Source organism: Saxophila tyrrhenica (assembly GCF_035928015.1).
Source record: "Saxophila tyrrhenica strain CCFEE 5935 chromosome Unknown scaffold_27, whole genome shotgun sequence".
NCBI classification, from domain to species: Eukaryota; Fungi; Ascomycota; class Dothideomycetes; order Mycosphaerellales; family Extremaceae; genus Saxophila; species Saxophila tyrrhenica.
Genome location: NW_027041759.1, coordinates 1 through 23,320, shown reverse-complemented (window position 1 = coordinate 23,320; position 23,320 = coordinate 1). Strand labels below are relative to the sequence as shown.

The window sequence follows — 23,320 nt, the reverse complement described above, 5'->3', positions numbered from 1 at the left end:
AAACGGAGACGGAGACGATTGGTGAGTGAGGAGACAAGGATGAGGGAGAGGAGAAATCGCGTGGCATGGAGTTCAGCGAAGACATGAAAAGCGGCTCGGGATGAGCAAGATGGCATGGAAAGATTGACTTACTTGAGATTCATGGGACCGGGCTGGACAGTGACCAAGCTGAGCTCTGTTTCAGAGATGGTCCTGCGAATAAGTCTCAATAGTCAAATCTATGCATCTCAAACCCCCAGTCCACCTCTTCGCCGAATAAGCGCATAAAACCCATCGAACCTCAACACATCCACCTGCCCCATATAACGCCCTCATAACCACATCCTCAAACCCAGTACGCCCCGTTCATTTATGCATGCTGTACAAACCCCTCCACTCCGATATCTTTCCTCTCAAATCTGTATCCCCATCCGCCTGGGCCCCAAATACAACAGCCCCCCCAACCCCGTCATCCCCAACCCCACCCACCACAACTTCTCCGCATTAATCGCCTTGACCATGCCCACACCCTCCGGCCGCGCCTCCAGCTTCGACTTCCAGTTGATCGGGACTTCGTTTGCGAAGTCGCCGCCGCGTTTCTCGTGCTTGCTTCCTTCTCCCTCACTGCGCTTCTTGTTCGAGGCGGCGGTGGCGCTGACGATGGGGTTCAGCGTGGTGGTGGGCAGCATTTGCGGCGGCGAGTAGATGAGGTAGAGGGGCATGAGCGGGGAGCCGTCGAATTGGAAGAGGTCGAGGCGGGGGATGTTGTGGAAGGGGTCGGTGTAGACCGAGTATCTCTGCGTAGTAGTATCAGCACCGCGTCCCACTCTCTCTCTCAATACCGCTCCTCCTGCTTCGGGGTGGAGTTGGTGTAGATAGACATACCTCAAACGTCTCCGTCTGGTTATACCGTAAGTAAATACTATTATCCGAATTACACGGCTGGCTCGTCAACTGCCGCCCATCCACCGCCAGCGGCTCCAGCTTCAAACTCCCGTCCGCGTTGAACGTCCAGCTGCCGTGCTGCCACTGCATAATCGCGGAGGGACAGTCCGGGGCGGTGGGGTTGGCGTTGGCGCGGTAGTAGGCTTCCTCGAAGTAGCCGTCGGAGGTGAAGGAGTAGGAAATGCCGGTGTGGTCGGGCTCGAGGAGGTTGTCGTTGAGGGGGTCGTAGAAGCCGGGGCCGGTGAGGACGGAGCGGGATTTACTCGACCACGTCCCTTGTATCCGTTAGCATTGCATTTCACGTCACTCCCCTCAACAGGCGACGTTACTCACCAACGAGATCAGTAGGGTATGAGCCCGTCGCAGGTGCCCCGGAACCGGACGGTGCTGCTGCTGCTGCTGCTGGCGCGGCAGAGGAGGACTGGGCATTGCCAGAGTCGACGAGGGCGAGGAAGGCGGCGAGGGAGTAGTAGAGCAGCATCGCTGCGGTGGGGGTTTCTTGAGCGACAGTGGTGGGTGGTTGGTGGTTGGGTGGTGTGTAGCCGGTGTCGGTGGTGGTGGTGGAGCGAGTGAGGTGGATGTTGTTGTGTAGTCGTGGTTGCGCAACGGGAGAGACGGGATGTTGTGAGATCAGGTGCCCTGCGTGTTCCTGGTGTGGCGTTGCTGCAGGGGTCAAGTTTCTAGCGCGGCGTGGCGGCGTCGTAGGGCTGAGACAAGATCGATACAGCAACAGCAACGAACAGGGTCAACACTTGAAGTTCCTACTACCATCGTCAGGTGTTTAGAGTGATAGACACAGTATGGCGCATTCGGAACAACAGCTGAACCTCGCCCAAAGTATAGGGATGATAATAATGGTATAAAGCTCATAACCTCTGCAAGCAGCCAACAACTCATCGCTCGTCCCATTCTTCATCCCTCATGCGTCGTAGAGCATTAGCATTAGCGGAGCAGAGCAACCATCACCTCATCCCTCATATCCGCGTGCAGAGCCAAATCGCCCTCAACCTCCACCTCCCTCAATACCGCTCTCGCTCAAACCTCAGCCAGACGTCAACCTCCTCCCGCTTGAGTGGTTCAGTGCTTACAGCCCATTCTCCAATATCCGCACCACCTCCTTCCCGCATGCCTCACACTCCAAACCCTTTGGCCGGAACTTGTTGCCCGTCCCTACCATGCTTTCGTCCGCTTCTAAGCACTCTTTCCGCCTTTGAATCAGCGCTTCGACCACAAGCACTAGGTCCTTCGCCCCAGCCATTTCACCATGCTCCGAGCGCAAAGTCTTGAGCAACCGCTTATCGAAGCACATACACCACTCCTCCACCTCCGTCCTGTGCTCGAACCTTACCACCCCGTCCCCTGCCCGCTTCAGCACAAACGCACTCGTCCCCTTCCCACCCCCGGGCAAGCGCGCATTAAACACCACCTCCACCTGCGTCAGCGAACCCGCCATCCCCCACTTCGGCGTCCATCCCTTCAACTCCGACGGCCAGAAGAGTGAGTGCGCTTTCAGATCCAGGTTGTCCGTTTGGCGGATCACGAATCTGTTCCGGCTGTAGAAGGTCGAGAGGACTTCATCCCGCAACTGTCGACAGCCCAAGGCGAGCAAGGGCTCGCGGGGGAAGCGCTTGATCACGATGCTCGACGAGGAGGAGGTGTGGGGCCGGATGATGGGTTTGAAGCATGCGATTAGCGGGTCCCGACGCACTGTTAGGAGGCGGTAGATTTGGTTGCGGATCTCGCCGGGAAGGGTGAGGAGGTGGAGGGGTTGCTCGCGGCGGGGTGGGGTGCCGTAGTATTGGATTGGGCGGGAAGTCGGTCTGTGTTTGCTCTCTGCGCTCGGTTTGGCCGGTGGGGTTTTAGCGACGCGAGGAGAGTTGGCCGTGTCGTGCTGCGAGAGCTTCCGCTTAGGCGATCGCAACTTGCTCCTCGGTCGTAGGGAGCGGGGTTTGTCGAAGACGCCTGGTGCGAAGCGGGCGTTGGAGTCGTAGGGGGGTCCTGGCCATTCTTCTGTCGGCGAAGCGGGCTTGAAATCAAAGGTGAAGTCCTGGGAGGTGCCGAAGTGATATGCTGCTGGTGCTGCTGCTGATGGTTCACGAGATGTGCTGAACGGGTTCGTGGAGAGCAGGAGACCCTCCATTTGCTGGGTGAGTGAGGAAGACTGGCCGTGTTCACTGCTGCTGGTGGACGGTGAGTCGTGGTTGAGGGTGTGGTTCTGCTGCTGACTAGAAGAGCGCATATCGGATTTCCTCCGCCTTCGGATGCGGGCGATGAGGGACTTGATGGGTGAGGGCATGGCTGTGTTACTGTCGAAGCTGTGGTGACATGCTCGTATTGGTGTGATGGTGAATTGGGTCACGGTTTAGGAGGAAGTGTGTACACGGTTGAAGAAGGACAAACGGGTGGCAGAGGACATGCAGGTGCAGTCAGAGAGCAAGGTGGGATGACGAGCGGCTAGCCTAGGCGGTGCCTGCATTATCGCGGGGCTGGGCCTGCTCGCTCTTGCTTACCTATGCACGCACTCAATTCACTACCTCCTATTGATACAGCACGTGAATGCATGTCATACAGAGCAATGAAATCAGGGGTATCACACGCTAGAAACGCTACACAACGCCCTCCTCCACCGCAGGCACAGACTCGTAGCCTCGATACCTCATCCCGCCCCTCGGCACATCATACAGCGCGGTATAATCCACCCGCTCACCCCCCAACAATGCCTGACCATCTTGCTTCCTGCCAAAGATCGGCCCATCCATCCAGAAGTCCTGGCAATTCCTGAACACACCTCTCGAGAAAGGATTCGAAGGTTTCCGCGCGGCGGGCGTCTCGCGGTCTTTAGCGCCCTTGTAGCCTTGGAACGCGATCGTGTAAAAGGCGTCCAGCCCAAGCAGGCGGCTCCATTGCGTGAGGCAGCCTTCTTTCTTCTTGCTTTTGCCGTGCTTGTGGCTTCCGACTGGATCTGGACCTGAGCCTGCTAGGCCGACTTGGGCGCCTTCGGTGGTAGAGCCGGTGGTCATTGCAGTCATCAGCGGGCCGACTTGACCATGGCCTTTCATTGTCTCGAAGGTTGTGAGTGCTCGGCCGACCTGCGTGAGGTGCACGAAGAGCAGCATGAAGGTCCAGGTGAGCTGCAGCGAGGCCCAGGCGTTCGTGATGATGGTCATGGGATCTCGGGAAAAAGGAGCGCAGAGTGGATCTTTAAGAATGGCGCAGTTGAGCTCAGGAGGGTCAGGGAGGCGTTCGATGTCTGCCGTGTTGTCAGTGGAGGCTCAACACGTATGATTCTCAAGGAACCGCTTACATTTGATCGTAAGCTGGACCAGCAGTCCAATGCCCGCAATCATGAACACAACGTAGAGCAAGAAATGCTTATGGTTATTCACCCCAATGCAATTGTCCACCCACGGGCAGTGGCTGTTACAACGTCAGCTCCGTCCAAACTCACTTTCCAATTGTAGTGCAACTCACTGATCCTCCCTGGCCACACACCGCCCACACCGCCTACAATGCTTACTCCTCAATGGCTTCCGAATCATACACGCCGTGCAAAAATGCACCTCGTCAAAAGCCCCATGCTCCACCAACTCATCAATCGTGTTCTTCGTCTGTCCGCGACTCCCACCTTTCGGAATGAACCCCGGATCCGCCGTCATCGTCAACGCGTAGAAATATGCACACAAGCCGTAAGCTATCATAAACCCGAAGTTGAGCAATATGTTCGTCGACAATGTCCAGGGAAGGATGTAGAAGACGTACCGCACGCCGACCCAGAAGAGCGTGCCGGCGAAGATGCCTGCGAGGAAGGGCGTGCGGTGCATGTGTTTCATGTCGGCGGGGGCCCAGCGGAGGGTCTTTTGCACGAGGGCTTGGAGGGCGTAGCCGACGAGTAGGACGCCCGGGACCGAGATCCAGACGAGCATGTGCGCGAGCATCCAGAGCTGTAATCCACCCAGCGCGAATGGCCAGAGGAAGAAGAAGCGGTTGAAGAACCATCTCCGATCCTTCACCATTGGTACTGGAAACCCCATCGCCCTCCCTTCCTCATCAAACCCCGAGTCCACCAGCGCTTTGTGCCATTGCCTTTCTGACTTCATCTTCGCGGCCGTCGCCGCCGGACTATCCCCCTCCGTCTGTCCTTCGACAGGTTTACTCCGCGCGAACCGATCGCTCCCTAACTCCACCAGTTTCTGTATGCACCCGTAGCTCCCCTTCACCAAAGCCCAATGCAGCGCTGTAAAACCCATCTCGTCCGTCGCGTGAACATCTGCGCCCCATCGTAACAGGACGTCCACGCATGCGCCGAAGCCTTTGTATGCTGCCCACATGAGGCTGGTATGCCCTGACGCATCGGGCACGTCGACGGGGATGTCGGGTTGATGCAGCAGGAGCACGAGTTGGAAGACATTCCCATCTAGCGTAGCGGAGTGCAAGAGGTTGTAACCCTGATCATCGCGGATCAACGGGTCCGCACCATGCGACAGCAGCAGCGAGACGACAGAGAGATGACACCGTTTACTCGCCCACAACACCGGCGTAGCCTGCGCGTCCCCGCCCCTAGCGTCGACGTCCGCGCCGGACTGCAGCAGGAAGTGGCACAGGGCGAGGTGGCCGTTGATCGCGGCCCAGTGAAGGGCGGTGATGCCTTGGTCGTCGGTGGAGCGGGCGGTGTATTTTCCCGTGTCGAAGAGGCGTTGGATGGAGCGTAGTTCGCCTAGGCGGGCCAGTTGCATGAGGTCTTGCTCGACGGGGAGGGGGGGTGGGGGGCTGGAGTCTAGGTCGCTAAGCTCGACTTTGGCCAGGCCGTCGGAGCTGCCATCGTCGCTGGGGGAGGCGGAGGGCGTGCGGGAGGGCATGGTTGGTGGGTTATCGATGGGGGGAGTGTCGGAGGATCATTGTGCGGGTAGTCGTTGCATTGTTGAGATGTATCTAAAGGGGCGGAGGGCGGAGTGAGTTGCATGCTCGAGGTCGTCGTGGCTGAGTAAGGCGTGATGCGTTGCATCCCGAGCTTGACCTCTTCGACTCTAACATACTTGTCCTTCTAGCATACAACGATTTCAGTCAATTGGCTTTGAGAGACATGCTTCACACCTTGAGCGTTGTTAAGACGCATCCTAGTCGCCGCACACGTTCTGGCCAGGTGGCGTAAGACAAGTATCTTCTTCATGCAAGCACTTAACGCGTGTAGGCGTGCATGCTACCATGTCGTGTCGTCTTGTCTTTCAATTTCATAGTCTTTTGAGCAACGACGCGGTGCTACAACCCCTCCTGATCTGCCTGCTTGCGGACCATGGCGAAGACACCAGGAAGTACAGAGCACAAACATAAGAACCCAGGTAGAGTACGGTAGGTAACATTCGGCCTTCCTCAAGTCTCTCTCATATTCCTCCCTATACCTTCTCTACCGAAAGACAAAAGACCAAACACAATGGCCTCATCCGCCACCCAAGACCAGTTCTCCAACCTCTCCTGCGCAGAATGCCACTCCACCGAGCGAGAACTCGGCCGGCGTCTCCATCGCTGCAAGGGTTGTCACAGCATTTCGTACTGTTCGCGCGATTGTCAGCGCGCTCATGGGCCGTCGCACAAGTTCCAGTGCCCAATCCTCAAAAATGGTATGCCCTCGGGCGAGAGCCAGTTGGGGGGTTGCAGGACCACTGTGAAGATGAGAATAGGCGCGGAAGCGGCCTCGTCGACTGGTAAAGGCGACACCAACCTCTACTACCTCCACCAATCCATCCCCCACCTCCACGACATCCGCCTCACCGGCCCCTACTTCACCCCCCTCGAGCTGGCAAACGACATGTACCATTTCTTCGGCCCCTCCTGCTTCCGCGCCCGCGACAAACTCACGGAAGCCGTCCAAGCCGGCACGCTAATCGACATCGAATCCATCACCACCCCGGTCCACAACGACCAGAACCGCGTGCGCACCTGCCATATCCTCCGCGAAGCGAACCCGACCGTTCGCGCTCGCATGCCGGGGCCGATGTACTACGTCGCCTCCTCCGCCATCCTCACGGAACTAGCCGAGCTCATCCCACACGCACCCGACGATCCGTCCGTGATCCTGCCGATGAAGGATAAGCAGGTCCACGGGTCTTTTCTGGACAAAGACGAGGCTTTCGCTAAAGCGAGGGAGGTGGCGAGGGAGGTTGCGGCGGGGATGGAGGGGAGTGGGATGATTGATATTCCGCAGCATATGGCGATTAGTCCGGCGGAGATGATGCTGGTTACGGTGGCGCAGGTGCCGATTGGGAGTGGGGGGATGGTGAATGTAGGGGTTTATTTCTCGGACCGGAGGGAAGGTCAGGGGGAGTGAGGGTTTGGAGGGGGGATGGGTGCGGTGTTGGGAGGAGGCGTCGTTGCTTAGTTTGTGCGTTTGGGCTTGCTGATGATTCGATGTTTTTGAAGTGAATGCTGTTCCATGTCGACGGTGTGTTGCTAAGAGGGGACTATCTCATCCGCCCAGGAAGAAGACTATTCATACAAGCAGGTAGTTTCGCGCCAATGTCCCCCGGGAGGTACTTGTCTTTTGAATCTTCTTCCTAGGCGGACGACGCACGACGTAGTGAAGTTTAGGGATAGGATGACTTCGTCGGGTTTTTGAGCGACGAAACGAGGAATAGGGGTTGGGTAATAGGCTGTAGTGCTGTTGATATGACTGGCTTTCTTCGGTGGCATCGACATTTGAGGGGTTTTAGAGCGCGATACAAGCTTACTGACTCACCAGTCCGGCAGGCGATTCGCGAACCCCCAGGTCATCTCACATGCTCAAATACCATCTATCTACTTAAGCATTCGCTATATCATCTCAATCTCTTCATGCCACTTGTCTGACCCACATCAAGCCGCCACTCAACACCTTCCCCCTCTGACTCCCCCAAACACCAAAGACCACCTCGCTCGCCCCTCCCTCTCCCATGCCTACCCAGCAAACCTAAACCTTACCGCCTCCAGCCTCCCCAACCCCTCCCTCGGCGCAACATTCCTCCTCCGATACCCACTAGTAAAATCCTGCAACAGCGCCCTCACCCTCCTGACCTCCCCACTCTCAATCCGCTGCTCCACATTCCGCAGCAACCGCTCCTGCTCTTGGGGCGCAATACTGCCCTCGGGCAACATCTGCACCGTGCCCCCAACCCATTGCGCGGTTTCCCTTGGCATAAGCTGGAACAGCGCGAGGAGCACGCCGGAAGCGTCCGGAACGCAGTCGGCGGGGAAGGTGTACATCATGCCTGTCATGCAGCGCTGGACGATGGCTTCGCCGTGGGTGGAGTTGAGGCTGTGGACTGCGGCGCGGATCTCGGGGGGGTTCGTGCGGTTGCGGTATTGGCCGTCCAGGTCGAAGTGGGAGGCGGGGGCGTGTTCGTCGCCGTAGGCGAGGAAGTCGCGGAGGAAGTGGAGGGTAGCCATTAAAGGTTCTTCTTTGAGCAGGGTGAGGGAGGTGGTGGCGGCTTGGAGGATGGTGGACATGAGCGGGGAGAGGAGGAGTTTCGGCGTGTGGTAGAGTAAGACGTCGGTAGTGAGGCGGAAGAAGTCTTCGATGACGTCGGGAAGTTGTTCGGGCGGCAGGTCGTTGAGGGTGCGCAGGAAGGTGGTGACTTGTTGTTCGTAGAAGGTGTAGATGGCGTCGACGGTTTGCTGGGTGACGACTTCGGAGACGTCGGAGAACTCGCGAACGATGCTGTCGGTGGCCCAGAGGAAGCAGCCCTGGCGGCTAGAAGAGAAACCGGCGGAGAGCTTTTCGGCGAGTTGGGGGAGGAGGGGCGCGGTGTGGAAGCGGTAGGAGAGGACCATGTAGCGCCAGCATCTGCAGATTCGCTCGATGATGGGCACAAAATCGTTGAAGCCTTCGGAGATGGCGGCGATGATGGGGAAGACCTCTTCGAGGTATTGGACTACCGGATGGGGTTGTCCTGGCGGCACGGTGGGGATGACCGTCGATACCATGGTTGTGATGAGGTTGAGTTTGTCAGCAATAGCGAGCTTCTGCTCCTTTTCTGTCGCTGATTGCGCCATCGCCATTAATCGCTTGATGATAGGGTCGCAGCACATCTTGAAGGAGGAATACAGCGTGTCCAGCGGTTGTTTGTCCAGCACTGCGGAGACGCCCTCGGTGACTTCCTCCTGACTGCTTGACGGTAGAGCATCGAGTTTCGACTCGCAGAATTGCTGGAGCTGCGGCATGTAGTCCTTCAACAAATCCGCACAGTCACCGCAAAAGAACTTGAAACTCAGCGCTGCCGCCCGCACCACCTCACTGTCCTTATGCGAAAAGCTGCCCATGATGAAGTTGAGCTGGTCCTGCAGAGTATCCGGATGCTTCGACGTCCAGCGAGTATAACGTCCGAGGACCATAACAGCCTGGAAGCGGACCTTATCCTGGTCCGGTATCTGCACGATTAGTGGTATGAGTCTCGGGAGCATGATATTCTCATCCGGCTCGACCATCCGGCCCATTGCTCGCATGCTGAACAGCGCCGCCTCCAGCTTCTGCCATTTCGGTATCGCGTTTGTGTGGGCTTGCGCGCCGTAGGTGTTCACCCAGCTCTCGATCTGGTTGTAGCTCTTCGTCAAGCATTCTGTCACGCCAATGACCTCGCAGCAGTCTTTCAGCACATCTCCCATTTGATGTCTGAACTCCCTGAACTTCTCCTCCGCTTCCCGATCGCCATCGAAGATATCTGCTTTCTCACTTTCGGGAAACTCGAGATGGCCGAGCATGACATCTACCAGCTTCGAGTAGATGTCCACGAATTGAATCCGCGCCTCCATGTACCTCTCCAGCGTAATGTACTGCTTCAGCTCAAACCAAAAGTTGAAGGTCTGTGACAGCGCATCCAGCTCTTTGTCGCGTGCGCAGCACTCCAGTATGCACTCCACCAACCCCCTGTACTGATCCGGCTCCCGCACGATCAAGATGACCCACGCCTCTCCAGCTTCCGCAAATATCCTTGTGATGCCCTTGAACGTCTCCCAGTCCTCCTCTTCCGCGCATCGCTGGATTCGAGGCTGCAACTGCGCTAACCGTGGGAAGACCGCCTTAATCATGGGCATATTCGCATCCACCTCTCTAGTCTCTTTGAACACAGCACACAGCGTCTCAACCGCCGAGTCAAACGACTGATCCGACTGCACCGCGTTCATGATCACCTCCATGAGCGGCGACTCCACCACTTCATTCAGAGGTACCTCTCTCAGCCACGATGTGATGCACTCCATGAGCAGCGGGTCCTTGGACGCCGCATCCGAGGACTGCGCATATTGTGTGAGTAGTTGCAACACCTGCGCCGCATTTTGCTCCAGCAGCTCCGTCGTCCGTGTCGACAGCTCATCTTCTGTGAGATTGATCTTCCTTCCCTCTGTCACCTCCTCCGGCAGCACATGCAAGAACTCCAGCACACACGCTATGCTCGCCTGATCGCTGCCGAGAGTCGAGACCACCACGCTCATCACATCCTTCCACTCTAGCATCTGAATGGCGAGGTTGGCGAGGCACACACATAATTGCGTTCGTATGGGCTTCGGCCCTTTGGCGTATGAGGCGAGTAGTTGCAGTAATGTATCTCTCAGCTGGGGCAGAGACTCTCGTGGTAGTTGGTGGAAGTCGAATATGATCTGCCACAATGAAGCACATCAGTCAGTAGCCTCGCAGCCGTGGCCTCTGCATCTTACCCTACCTTCCCTTTCAACGTCGTCGCCGCGAATAACTTCGCCTCGTCACTCGACTCGGATGACTGCAGCATGGCGAATGTGGACGTCCATGCCTCTGAAGACTTCTGGAACTGCTCGAGGTAGGAATGCGCCTGGCTCTTCTGGTTGTCGCCGACCCGGCTCTGCATTGTCGCGAGCGCATTCAGGACTGGCGCAAAGGCCTGCTGCCCGTTCATCGTCGCCGCCGCTGCCATGGTTGGTGGGGTGAGGGGGTCGTAGTGGTTCGACGTGGGTGGTGGTGGTAGGCTCACTGGAACATCAGCATGCTCTGGTCACCGAGAAGGAAAGGTAAAGGAGTGACTGGCGATCGTAGTGGCTCGTGGTATTGTTGATATGGAGGGGTGGAGAGTGGCACAACATCATTAAAACGAGGCTTCCTCCCGCATCTTCACAAGTCTTGGCAAATTTAGAGTTTCACGAGCTTTGGACGTCCAACAAAATTCCACCGACCTCCGCTCTCGAACTCAGCATTCACCACGCCATTGTCAGCGCCATTCACGACAGAAGAAGAGCGCGCGACCACTACGAATACACCATCGCACACGTTCCACTCCCGCGACCACCCCCATCTCACGCGCCAACTCTTACCAACCACCACCCACCACCATGCCCCCGGGCGGCGGCGGACGCCGCGTCCTCCTTCCCCCAATCAACTTCATCTTCAAGCTCCTACAATCACACGCCACGGTGGCAGTCTGGCTCTTCGAGCAAACGGGGCTGCGCATCGAGGGCAAGATCCGGGGGTTCGACGAGTTTATGAATCTGGTGATTGATGAGGCGGTGGAGGTGAAGCAGCCGACGAAGCAGGATCCCGCGCCGGAGAATGCGAGGAGGGAGTTAGGTGAGTTTACGTCCATGATTGAGAGAAGGGGGGGATGGGGGTTTGGAGAGGGTGTGCTAATGTGTGTGGTGTGAATAGGGCAGATATTGTTGAAGGGGGATAATGTGTGTTTGATTCAGGAGGTGATTACCTAGGCTTGGTCAACCGTCGGAAACGGGCATTGAAGCATGCGGCAAGCTATGCGCAGGACAAAAGAAGTGTGGCGGGCATGGCGGGCATGGCATGGCAGATGGACGGCGGAGAAATCGAATGGAAAGCAAGCTTCGAGCGCGAAAAGGACCATGCGTGCCACCGTCAGCCAACGCATTACGTTGGTGACTGGACTGGATACGTGGCAGTAGCATGCGCTACCTTGCTCCATCTCCCCGCACGTGGGGGTGCAGCATGAGCGAGCTCAGGTCAACGTAAGTAGCCACCAAATTCACAGAAATCACGACAAGCACTTCCGCTCACACTCAGTCGTCTAAAGTCAGTAGTCGTCCATCACCAACGGCGACCGCATCCACGATCCAGTCGTTATCAGTGATCGGGATCTCCTGTCCAGATGGCAACATCTGCTCTGCAAGGCACAAGCCAACTACTCCAAGTTAGCATCCAACCTGCAACACCCTTCAAACCAAAAACCTTACCAAGATACGGCTTCCTCGTCCCATCCGAACACCACCTGCTCAACCACCCATCATAAAACCCCCCTCCATGCCCCAGCCGATTACATCCCTCATCAAACCCCACCCCGGGCACCACAACAAAATCCAACGTCCCTTCACCTCCCCCCTTCCTGCCCTCCCCATCTCCACTGGCCTCCATTACATCTCCATCCCCCAATCCCTTTCCACCCATAGCGTTCTCCCGCCCCTCCACCGAGTCAGCAGGCAGGGACGGGATGCCCCAACTATCCCGTTCCAACCCCTCGTAGTCGTCCAGCGAATGCAGGCGAAGCATATCAATGACCTTCCGTTTCGCGCCCTCAGGACGGTGGATATACGGCACGAAGACTTGTTTGTCATTGCCCAGAGCGTGTCGGACTAACTGGGAAGTCTGGGCTTCGGCGGCGGGCATGGAGAGGTAGATTGAAAGGCGCGTGGCGGAGCGGTATTGGGGGAGGGAGAGGATTTGTTGTTGGGCGCGGTGGGATTGGGTGGTTATTTGGTCTTCCGAGAGGGTTTTGAGGGTGGTTTTGATTTGTTTTCGGAGGTCGGCTTTGGATTGTTTTGAGGCCATGGTTGCCAGAGGACGGAGGCTAGGTTTTAATTGTCCCGGAGTCGTTGTGGTACGAGTGGAAGTGATATGGCGAGGACGGAGTGCACATCGCTGCATGGATCCAGTCCGGGAATAAATCGAGCTACTGCGTTCGACTACTCCTCGACATGCTACCTTCCCATCGCTCGTCTCATGTTCGGCAAGATTAAGTATAGAAGAACCTGTGGTGGAGAATTGTCTATGGTAGCCCAAAAGTGATTAAGTTGCATTAAAGGATCACTGACGCGCATGATACGTCGGCGTCGAGCAGTCGAGGACAGATTTGGTAATCACTCTTGGGATCAATCATCCTAACTCCGCCTTCGCCATCGCGCCTCTTCTACTTTTGCTGTAACCTTTCTCCTTGATCGCCTGTACTATACCTGTTCGGTGGTTCACTCGAAATACTACCTAATCCCCGCGAGCATGGTATACGGGCAACAGCTGCCATGGCGGACAGCTCTCCAGCAATCCTCTCGGAGATCATACAGCACCTCGATACAAGCATGTAGGGTCTGCCAGGCACAGCTACGAGCAGCGCAACGGCCTCCGCCTGTCTCGATAGCATCGCGATCGTCCTTAAGACCGCTACAGGCCACTTTGCCACTGTCACGAGACTTCTCTACATCGCCGGCGAGGAGGAAAGAGAAGCCGCCTCCACCAGAGGAGGATAACGCAGAGGCAAAGGAAGAGCGCAAGGAAGACGTGACCGACAAACCGCGGGAAGAGGCCGACAGCGCAGAGGCGAAGAGTCGATCAGAGCCAACACCCATCCCCGGCGCAGGCGATGGCAAGGCCGCGAGCGCTGGTGGCGACTCTGGACTCAGCGGAGGAGATGGCGGTGGGCGGAAGCGAAAGGGCCAGGAGCGAGGCCTGACGAAGATCCAGGTACCTGATGTGTACCCGCAAGTCATGGCAATCCCCATCGCGCAACGACCACTGTTCCCCGGCTTCTACAAAGCCATCACCATCCGAGACCCGAACGTGATTGCCGCGGTGCAGGAGCTACTTAAGAGGGGCCAGAGCTACGTGGGCGCATTTTTGCTGAAGGACCAGGAGAGCAGTCAGGATGTCATCAATGATCCGAGCGAGGTCTACGATGTTGGGACGTTTTGTCAGATTACGGGAGCTTTCCCGGCGGGACATGATGGGGATAGGGCGTTGCAGGCTGTGCTGTACCCTCATCGGAGGATCAAGCTGAGCGAGCTGATACCGCCGCATCGAGGACCACCATCTGCGCCTGAAGCTGAGCAAGCAGCACAAGCGACTATTGAAGCGGCGCCAACAGAAGAGCAGGACAAGTCGGCTGAGAGCAAGGATGAGCCGAAGAAGGGGGATGTTGTAGCTTCTTTCGAAGAGCAGCAGGCGAAGGAACAAGCTACCGCCGCGCAGGACACCAACGAGAAGTCAATCGACTTCGAGCCCAAGTACGACCCTACCAGCTTCCTGCGCACATGGCCTGTATCCCTCGTGAAGGTCGAGAACCTCGCCGACGAGCCGTTCGACAAGAAGGCGCCCACTGTTCGCGCTCTCATCTCGGAGATCGTCAATACGTGCAAGGAGATTGGCGCACACAACCACCTCTTCCGCGACCATGTCAGTGCCTTCGCCATGTCGCAGTCTGCGGCCAACATTGCAGATGAGCCTGCGAAGCTTGCCGACTTTGCTGCCGCAGTCAGTGGAGGCGAGATGGAAGAGGCTCAGAGCGTGCTAGCCAGCCTGAACATCGAGCAGAGACTCAGCAAGGCACTGGAAGTGATCAAGAAAGAGCACATGAACGCCCAGCTTAGCTCAAAGATTAGCAAAGACGTCGAGAGCAAGATCCAGAAACGCCAAAGGGAATACTGGTTGATGGAGCAAATGAAGGGCATCCGTCGTGAGCTCGGCCTCGAGAGTGATGGCAAGGACAAGCTGGTGGAGCGGTTCAAGGAGAAGGCGAACAAGCTGGCGATGCCCGAGCAGGTTAAGAAGGTGTTTGACGAGGAGATCAACAAGCTTGCGCATCTGGAGCCGGCGGCGAGCGAGTTCAATGTCACGAGGAACTATCTGGACTGGCTAACACAAATTCCGTGGGGTCAGCGGAGTGCTGAGAACTTTGGTATTAAGAATGCGAGGACTGTGCTGGATGAAGATCACTATGGATTAAAAGATGTCAAGGACCGGATACTGGAGTTCATTGCCGTCGGCAAGCTACGCGGTACGGTCGAAGGCAAGATCCTGTGTATGGTCGGCCCGCCTGGTGTTGGCAAGACGAGCATCGGGAAGTCGATTGCCAGGGCGTTGAACAGGCAGTACTACCGCTTCAGTGTCGGTGGATTGACTGATGTGGCTGAGATCAAGGGGCATAGGCGGACGTACGTTGGTGCGCTGCCTGGTCGGATCATCCAGGCGTTGAAGAAATGCCAGACAGAGAACCCACTTGTGTTGATCGACGAGGTCGACAAGATTGGGCGAGGGCATCAGGGTGATCCGTCGAGTGCGTTACTTGAGTTGCTGGATCCGGAGCAGAACTCGAGCTTCTTGGATCATTACATGGATGTGCCAGTCGACCTGAGCAAGGTGCTGTTCGTCTGCACGGCAAATATGACAGATACCATTCCCCGACCTCTGCTCGACCGCATGGAGATGATTGAGCTGAGCGGATACGTGAGCGACGAGAAGATGGCGATCGCCGACAAGTACCTCTCACCTCAAGCGAAAGAACTCAGCGGCCTGAAAGAGGTTGACGTGAACCTCGACAAGGACGCCATCCTGGAGCTCATCAACCGCTACTGCCGCGAATCTGGTGTACGAAACCTCAAGAAGCAAATCGAAAAGGTCTACCGCAAATCCGCCCTTAAAATCATCCAAGACCTCGGCGAAGAAGAAGGCGTCATGGCCGAATCCAACGCCATGACCGTCGAAGGGAAAGAAGCCCAACAGGAAGCCGAAAAAGACACCACCGACCCCAAAGACACCCCCGAACAAGCCCAGATCGAGAAAGAAACCACCGAGCAGCCGCGCATCGCCCTCAACGTCCCCTCCAGCGTCCACGTCGCCATCAACAAGGACAACTTGAAAGACTACGTCGGCCCGCCCATCTTCACCTCCGACCGCCTGTACGACGCTACGCCGCCGGGTGTAGCGATGGGACTGGCCTGGACGCAAATGGGCGGCGCGGCGCTGTACGTCGAGTCCATTCTCGAGAACGCCCTCTCCCACTCCTCTCGCCCGGGTCTCGAGCGCACCGGCAACCTCAAAGCGGTGATGAAAGAGTCCACGCAAATCGCCTACTCCTTTGCTAAAGGCCTGATGGCGAAGCACTACCCAGGCAACAAATTCTTCGAGAAAGCGCGCATCCACTTGCACTGTCCTGAAGGCGCAGTTCAGAAGGATGGGCCTTCGGCGGGCATCACTATGGCGACGAGTCTGCTGTCTTTGGGACTGGATCGGAAGCTGGATCCCACCATTGCGATGACGGGGGAGTTGACGGTGACGGGGAAGGTTTTGCGGATCGGCGGATTGCGGGAGAAGACGGTCGCGGCGCGCAGGGCCGGGGCAAGGATGGTGGTGTTCCCGAGGGATAATGAGGGGGACTGGATTGAGTTGCCTGAGGTGAGATTAGTCCCCCCCCCCCCATGGCTGGGTGAGATCGGGTGAGGTGATTGCTGACGTAATGAAATTGCAGAATATCAAAGAAGGCATCGAGGGCAAGCCCGTCGACTGGTACAAAGACGTCTTCGACCTCGTGTTCCCGGACGTCGACGAGGCGGCGGTGAATGGGTTGTGGAAGAAGGAGCTGGCGAAGCCGTCGAAAGAGGAGCGGGAGAGGGAGAGGGAGGATGAGATGGAGTTGTTGAACTAAATTTCCCGTCTCATCTTGCCAGCGCGGGTGGAAGCGTTTTGCTGGATCGAGTTGTTGTACGAAGGGTGATTGTGGGCAGAAGCATTTGCAAGGCGTCTTTGAAAGGAAAGGCAATATTAAACGGTAGCATGGCGCGCGCGGCTTTGGATGGGGTTATATGTACGCGCTGCCGCGGACGGGAGGTGGTGTAGAGAATTTAGATGCTCCGCTCTTGTATATACGTGTATGACGTGCATGTGCATGCTTGTATCTCGTCGTCTATGGGGCGATACTGTGCTTACCTGGGCTACCATACTTGTTGTCAGGATGATCGAGGTATTGGTCAGTCGGTGTACATGGAGGTATTGTATCCTTCTGGCGGCAACCATCAGCATTTCTCGGGCACATGACAAGTTGGTCTGGAAGTCGTTGAGTCTGGCGTTGCTCTTCCATGGTCTGCCTGATGGACAGACGAATGGAAGGCTTGTGGATACAGAGCAAATGGAGAGAGCGGCGGATTATATGTGGGCGCAGCTCGGTCGAGATGAGGATGGGAGCGTTAAGTTGAAGACGCTGTGAAGGTGCCATCGAGCAGGATACCATGGATTGTCCGCACGTAGACCCAACCCCGGAGCTGCTTGAGCTTGTGGCCGGTTCTGACGTTGAACGAACTGGGAACGTGTCTTCATGGAACGACCTCATCTTCCTTGAGACATCATGGCCAGAGGTAAGCACGCTCCAGTATTCTCACTACTGCGTCCTCTACAGCGCTACTCGATCCACCAACACGATAGCAAATCTGCCTGAGCCTTGCATCAATCAGCTTGACATGGGTACCCAATCCTGAACACTTCAAGAGTGCAACCTTCGATTGGCTCTCATGGTTTCTTGCCTCATATCAACTCGCCGCAGTTCAATATCAGCTAATTACGACGGCCAATACTTCGTTACTATTGACAATAGCTCCGCACCCGCCGACTGCCTCGGGCCGGCAAGCCATCGATGCCGGCAACGATGCCGCCCCAATAGTTCGGGACCGACACGCAGGCAGACCAGGATGGCCGTCGCCTGCGATTGCCTCTGCACCCCACGCTCCTCGTGCCCGGCGATTGAAGGTCTGCGGATTGCTTGAAAGAAATGCTAATCCCTTCAGTTCCCAAAGTATGTTGCAACTGTTCGATCTTCTGTCTATCATTGCAACTGTCACATTATTATGTTGTTGATCGCAGCCTTTTAACGTCGTTGCTCCGTTCGTTCCTTGTTCACGATCAGGTTCTGTTCCTACCTTCCTAACGGGGTAGTTGCAGTCGGTGATGGGTGCTGCAGCACGCCCGTTTGGTCGACGCGAATCTGATCCCATCTTTGATGAGAGAAAGATGATACGTCCCTTATCCTGATCCAACGATAAGATGCCTTGCAACTTCACATCATTCATCTTCGTCCCTGCAGCGTCGTTCGAGCTCGGGGTTAGGTTCTTCCAAGACTCCCACTGCATCACCCAACGAGGCGGCACCAGTGTAAAATTTCAGCCAGCCACGCCGCCACTTGAGCGCCTCTACCGGCCGCTGGGGTGCGTGGATCGCCATGCGGTGCGAGACTGCTTCCCCGTCGTCGATCATGAGCCTACTTTGATCGCCTTTGTCGCGCGACAAGCTCTCAACGACAACAGCCCGATCGATGCGTGAATGAAGTCAAGTCCAAAGATTTCGATGTTGCCGTCTAACGACCGTTGTAGTACTCGGCACACGGACTCGCAACCAGCACCCGATTCGCGTCCCGAAGATTTCCGTGTCCTCCAAACCATCCAACTCGTGGCTGATTGTCAGTGCCCAATCTCTGGGGTTCAAGGCTGAAGGAGTGCCGCTTCAAGACGGAATAGGAAGTAACAGCAGCCCCCGTTGCCTGCATCGTCTTCGCGACCAGGGCGCTGGGTGCTACTCTGAATCAACTCCAATGGGCCCTGCCGTACTCCGGTTTGTGCAGTGCATGCGACCTGCCGTCCTGATTGTGCAGGCAAGTTTGGCACGATTCCACGCTGCGTCTGACGTGCGGCGTGCCTCCTGCTCCCCGCCCACGCTATCGCAAGGCTCAAGCCTTGGTCTTGTTTAAAAATCATGTCACCTTGATCGAGCACAAGCCAGTCCCAATTTAGAGCCGTGCGGAGGGAGGGGTGAACCCCAAGAGAAAGTCTTGCCGCTGGTCTGTCATCGCGGCTCTGCTCAACCGCTGTCTTGTCTCTGCGAAGACTTTGTTCTTGTCCTTCTACACCAAGGCAGGACCAACTCCAACATTGAGCGCCGCATACACCATTCTATAGACCAGAGTGTCTGACGCGCATACATACCGATAGTCGCAACGTTGTGGCAGCAGACTGGGAGTCAATGCAGGTAGCGTATGAGGCGGACGCTCAATTGGCTCAACCTTGTTCGCGAATCGAGTACCTCACCTGCTGGCGCATGTAGAGGCACTCCCGGCGTTGCCTGTGAGTGTACGGCGGGAACCTGGAAGCAGGCACTGGGGTCCGGAGTGGATTCATACAGGACGCGGACCTGATGAAACGATATTCTGGACGATGCACATGGCCGAGTGAAGTCGCTACACCCACCTCGCATTGAATCTCGACCGCGGGCCCTCATGGCGTCCTCCAAGCATTCAAAGGGATCGAGTCAGCCAAATGACAGCTTCCCAACACAACCAGATACATCCGAAGCGGAGGCTGCCTTGAGAGCGAAACTGTCTCGGAAGCGCACAAAGACCGGATGCCTGACATGCCGCAGACGCCGCATCAAATGCGGTGAGGAGCGGCCCATCTGCAGGAATTGCATCAAAAGCAAGCGCAACTGCGAAGGGTACAACCAGCGCGTTGTGTTCAAGCCTCCCAGCTTCGACTTCCAACCTGGTCCCCATGGCGGGACTCATATCACGTTCCAAGCAGGTCCAGCGCTAGGTCCCGCGATCCCGTGGGCCATGGAGTATGGCCATGCTGCAGCACCACAACCCGATCAACAACAACCAATGTTCTTCTTCGGCAGTGGGCAGCAACAGCAGTATGGCTTTCATCCCCAGGAGCCTCAGTATCAACCTCAACAACCAACTCCACCCGCAAATCAGGTGCCTCAGACCCAGATACCAATGCAATATCGTTCCGAGGGCACTACGCTATCCCAACACAACCTTCCCCTACACAACACTTCGCTACTCCATAGCACGACGCCGGGGTGGGAAGTCCCTGGAGGCGCGCCCATGTATCCTTCCGGGTCTATGCAATTCTCACCACAAGTGCCGACTCCAAGATACGCACCAACCGACTGGCCACCAGCGCCCACCATGAAACAGGAACAGAGCTGGGAGACCGTTCCGCCAACGCCTTTGACCATGCCTCCTCACGAATCACCGAGCTCAAGTCACTCTTCGCGAACCCTTGCTGGAAGTCATCCAACAGCTTTCGAAGGCTCACCGCAACCATGGCTTACGAATGGTCATGTACCACGTCCTGAATTGTGTCGACCTGTCGACTACCGACCCCCGCCCGCTCCTCCACAACCCATCCACCAACAATACACCCATCATCAGACGTCGATTCCACCTCACTACGATGCACCGGAATTTTACGAGCACGAAGACCATGCAGAATCCTCAAGAACACCAACACGATTTCTCCAACAAGCGGCAGTGGAGACGTACGATGATGAGTACTACGACGTAAAGTCAGATGAAGAGTTGGTCTCAGGCATGTCGCTGGCAATACCAGGAGAGCAAAATCTTCAACTGTCTTTCCAAAGCATCATCAACGCGAACAACATTGTCATACAGGACCCGCAGACACGTCGATACGACACGTTCATTTACCCGGGCATGCTGGACCGCTACCGGCCTGACGAAGTCGCGAACCCCTTGAACAACGAGGCGACCGCACGGCTTTTCTTCCATTTCGTCGCGGTCACGGGCCCCATGCTTTCGATCTACGAGCGTCAGGTACGCAATACGTCCATGCTCTTCACGGAAGGTCAGATACCATTTTCGCAGCAGGGCCTCTGGACATACACAATGCCGCAAGTGGCATTGAAGAACAAGGGTCTGCTGCACGCTATGCTTGCTCTTGCAAGTCTACACGTCGCGAGGTTGACGAATGCATCTGACACGCCATCTTACCAACACTACGCCTGGGCCTTGAAACGAATCCACTCTAGCGTCGCCAGAGAGAAGCAACGATATGCCGTACCCACGATAGCAGCGTCGATGCTTTTGGGCTTCTATGAGGTCATGACGGCCGATCACGTCAAGTGGAATACACACCTCATGGGCGCCAAACAGTTGTTCCTAGAGACAGACTTCTGCACAATGACCAAGCAGTTCAGGCGGATGAAGGAAGAAAGAGCTGGCCCGCGTAACGGCAAGAGAAAGTACTCTAACATGTCTCAAACGCAAGGTGAGATTCTCGATCAGATTCACGACGTCGATGAGCGCCTGGTGAGCGAGTTGTCGGGGCGTGAGGTCAAGTATGATGCGCACGGACAGATTTTGACTGCCAGCGAGACCATACCAAAACCTCTGGATCTGCATAGTTTTGAGATTCTGAGGGATTTGTATTGGTGGTTCTTGAAGCAAGATGCGTATCAGAGCATCATCAGCGGCAACCCGCCTATGTAAGCTATTCCTTTGACTGAATTCGATGCATGCTAACGGTGTTTAGGCACAACTACAACCGCTGGACTGACTGCCCTCCACGTGCACCACTCGGCAAAGCCGATGCCGTCTATGGGACTTTTGACCACCTAATACTACTGCTTGGACGGATCGCGGACTTCTCGGCCAGGGACCGTACGCGGAAACTGCGAGTTATGGAAGCGAATGGCGGACAGTGGCGGCCACCTCAGGCCACGAATATACCCGGCCTGTCGCAGGCAGCTCCTCCGACACCTGTGTCAGCGGGGGGTGGGCAGCCACCAAGTCATCCAGGCTTCTCCGGGCCACCACCAGCGGCTGCAAATCCTCCAGAAGGTCCACAGTTCTTTGGTATGGCACCTCCGCCGCGGCAGAACGTGCAGATGCCGTCGTCCTACAGGAACCTCCACACCAACAAAATCCCAACCCCGGAAGCAGCCTCTCCACAAGACTTTGTCGATCTCAATGCCGCGACTCAAGCTGCAATGCAAGAGTACGGTCGCATTCGCACTGCCCTTTTTTCCTTCTCAAGCAAGCTCGGCGACCGCTTCAAGCCTTTGACTGCCGACTACCAGCCGCCGCTGGCGACTCCCTTCGGCTCTGCCCTATTCTACCGCAGCTACGACATCGGCTGCATCTGGGCCATCTACCACATGGCCATGATCATGGCCATCCGCTCGCATCCCAACATGCCCCCTGCAGCGCACGCCGCCGCCGCGGTCGCCGCCGGTGAGACCCACTTCTTCGCCAACGAAATCGGCCGGATCACGGCAGGGATTGCTCCTACCTCCCTCAACCAGTCTCTGAACCCCGGTCTAGGCGCTGCTCTCTCCGAAAGCAGCATGGCGACGTTCTTCGCGGCTATCCAATACCAAGACGCCGAACAGCGCCGCTACACCGTCGAACGGCTGAAGGATATCGCCCAGCTCACCGGATGGGGCAGCACCGAGCTCATCGCGAATGGCTGCGAGACGGCGTGGGTGAAGGCTGCTGCTGCGGGGAGAGGACCGCCGTACACGAGGATCGCGAGGAAAGTGCAGAGTGATGATCCGCGGCTGAATGGGAGTTGGGAGCACTTGGACCCGAACATGCGGCCGGTTGAGCAAGACAAGGCGGATAGGCGGTTGGTGCCGACGGAGGGCACTGCGAGGTTGAGTTGGGCGATTGGGATTATGGGGACGGAGGAGGATGAGGTGGTGAAGGGGGATGGGTGAGAGTGTAGTTCTCCGAGACAGCTCGAAATATGACAGCCTAATAACACTGGCCAAGGCAGTGGATACCTTCGTCTTGTTCTGAGGAGACAGTGTCCCTGCCCTTCGTTTGTCGACGACCTTACACTGAGGCCGTCTGTACAAAAATGTAGCTCTTGGAGACAGCTCGATATACGACAGACCAATAACAGTGTCCCTGTGTAGTTGTTACGTTTGCCTTGTTCCGAGAAGACACTATTCCTGCCCTCGATCGTTAACGACCTGAGCGTATGGCCGTATCTACATCGCCGGGGCCAGTCGTTCGATTCTCCGACCCGCAGCAGTCGAACACGGTATCGCTAAGGTATTTGTAGCATGCTTTCTACAGAAATGCTACGGAGCCACCACCTCATCTGTTCGTTACTTCCATGTATCATTCGGATCAACCTGACTGTCGCTGTCAATGGAAGCTGTTGTGTTGCAGGACATGTGGTGATTCTAGTGGGACAAAGGCCTCTTGCGCTTCATCGTTCGACGCCTACCTGCATATGATTGTACTACGTACGTTGGCAGAACCACGGTTACCTGCATACATGTATTCAGGTAGTGCAACTACATGTCTGTCCATGGACCTCAGGCGGCTGCGTACATCTGGTCCCGGCGTTCATTCTAACCCGGTCTAGTGCATTACAGACCGAAAAAGGCGAATACAGACCAAAAAGGGCGAATCGGCCACAAAACGTTGTTCAACTCCTTGCACAAGATGGTATACCTCCCCCCAACCACCCGCACCTCCACCAGGACCAAAAGAAGATGACAGCACGTTGTCACGTGATGAACCACACCCGATTTGAACTAGGTCGCGTGCGTTAGAACGGGCGTACTGAGGACACAAGGAAGGAGGAGGAGGTCTTACCGGAT

General features: G+C 56.5%; 9 protein-coding genes across 9 annotated transcripts; 4 read left to right on the top strand and 5 right to left on the bottom strand.

The window, feature by feature from the left end:
• Nucleotides 1-392: 392 nt before the first annotated feature.
• Nucleotides 393-1,405, bottom strand: ROT1 (Reversal of tor2 lethality; the record flags this gene model as incomplete). The annotated part of the gene is made up of 3 exons (XM_064808008.1): nt 393-776; nt 865-1,199; nt 1,258-1,405. The coding sequence occupies 3 exons, from the start codon at nt 1,403-1,405 to the stop codon at nt 393-395; spliced, it is 867 nt and encodes a 288-aa protein (XP_064653730.1).
• Nucleotides 1,406-2,008: 603 nt separating this feature from the next.
• On the bottom strand, nt 2,009-3,220 carry LTR77_010790 (uncharacterized protein; the record flags this gene model as incomplete). Its single annotated transcript, XM_064808007.1, has 1 exon — nt 2,009-3,220. One exon carries the CDS (start codon nt 3,218-3,220, stop codon nt 2,009-2,011), a length of 1,212 nt encoding a protein of 403 aa, XP_064653729.1.
• Nucleotides 3,221-3,530: 310 nt separating this feature from the next.
• On the bottom strand, nt 3,531-5,780 carry AKR1 (palmitoyltransferase akr1; the record flags this gene model as incomplete). Its single annotated transcript, XM_064808006.1, has 3 exons — nt 3,531-4,174; nt 4,229-4,341; nt 4,396-5,780. 3 exons carry the CDS (start codon nt 5,778-5,780, stop codon nt 3,531-3,533), a joined length of 2,142 nt encoding a protein of 713 aa, XP_064653728.1.
• An 809-nt stretch (nt 5,781-6,589) lies between these two features.
• LTR77_010788 (uncharacterized protein) lies at nt 6,590-7,246 on the top strand (the record flags this gene model as incomplete). Its single annotated transcript, XM_064808005.1, has 1 exon — nt 6,590-7,246. One exon carries the CDS (start codon nt 6,590-6,592, stop codon nt 7,244-7,246), a length of 657 nt encoding a protein of 218 aa, XP_064653727.1.
• A 605-nt stretch (nt 7,247-7,851) lies between these two features.
• On the bottom strand, nt 7,852-10,835 carry MTR10 (Nuclear import receptor; the record flags this gene model as incomplete). The annotated part of the gene is made up of 2 exons (XM_064808004.1): nt 7,852-10,545; nt 10,608-10,835. 2 exons carry the CDS (start codon nt 10,833-10,835, stop codon nt 7,852-7,854), a joined length of 2,922 nt encoding a protein of 973 aa, XP_064653726.1.
• A 412-nt stretch (nt 10,836-11,247) lies between these two features.
• LTR77_010786 (uncharacterized protein) lies at nt 11,248-11,870 on the top strand (the record flags this gene model as incomplete). Its single annotated transcript, XM_064808003.1, has 2 exons — nt 11,248-11,482; nt 11,602-11,870. The coding sequence occupies 2 exons, from the start codon at nt 11,248-11,250 to the stop codon at nt 11,868-11,870; spliced, it is 504 nt and encodes a 167-aa protein (XP_064653725.1).
• A 67-nt stretch (nt 11,871-11,937) lies between these two features.
• Nucleotides 11,938-12,703, bottom strand: LTR77_010785 (uncharacterized protein; the record flags this gene model as incomplete). The annotated part of the gene is made up of 2 exons (XM_064808002.1): nt 11,938-12,041; nt 12,112-12,703. 2 exons carry the CDS (start codon nt 12,701-12,703, stop codon nt 11,938-11,940), a joined length of 696 nt encoding a protein of 231 aa, XP_064653724.1.
• A 444-nt stretch (nt 12,704-13,147) lies between these two features.
• PIM1 (ATP-dependent Lon protease pim1) lies at nt 13,148-16,565 on the top strand (the record flags this gene model as incomplete). The annotated part of the gene is made up of 2 exons (XM_064808001.1): nt 13,148-16,315; nt 16,389-16,565. The coding sequence occupies 2 exons, from the start codon at nt 13,148-13,150 to the stop codon at nt 16,563-16,565; spliced, it is 3,345 nt and encodes a 1,114-aa protein (XP_064653723.1).
• A 2,613-nt stretch (nt 16,566-19,178) lies between these two features.
• On the top strand, nt 19,179-22,423 carry LTR77_010783 (uncharacterized protein; the record flags this gene model as incomplete). Its single annotated transcript, XM_064808000.1, has 2 exons — nt 19,179-21,190; nt 21,238-22,423. The coding sequence occupies 2 exons, from the start codon at nt 19,179-19,181 to the stop codon at nt 22,421-22,423; spliced, it is 3,198 nt and encodes a 1,065-aa protein (XP_064653722.1).
• Nucleotides 22,424-23,320: the final 897 nt, after the last annotated feature.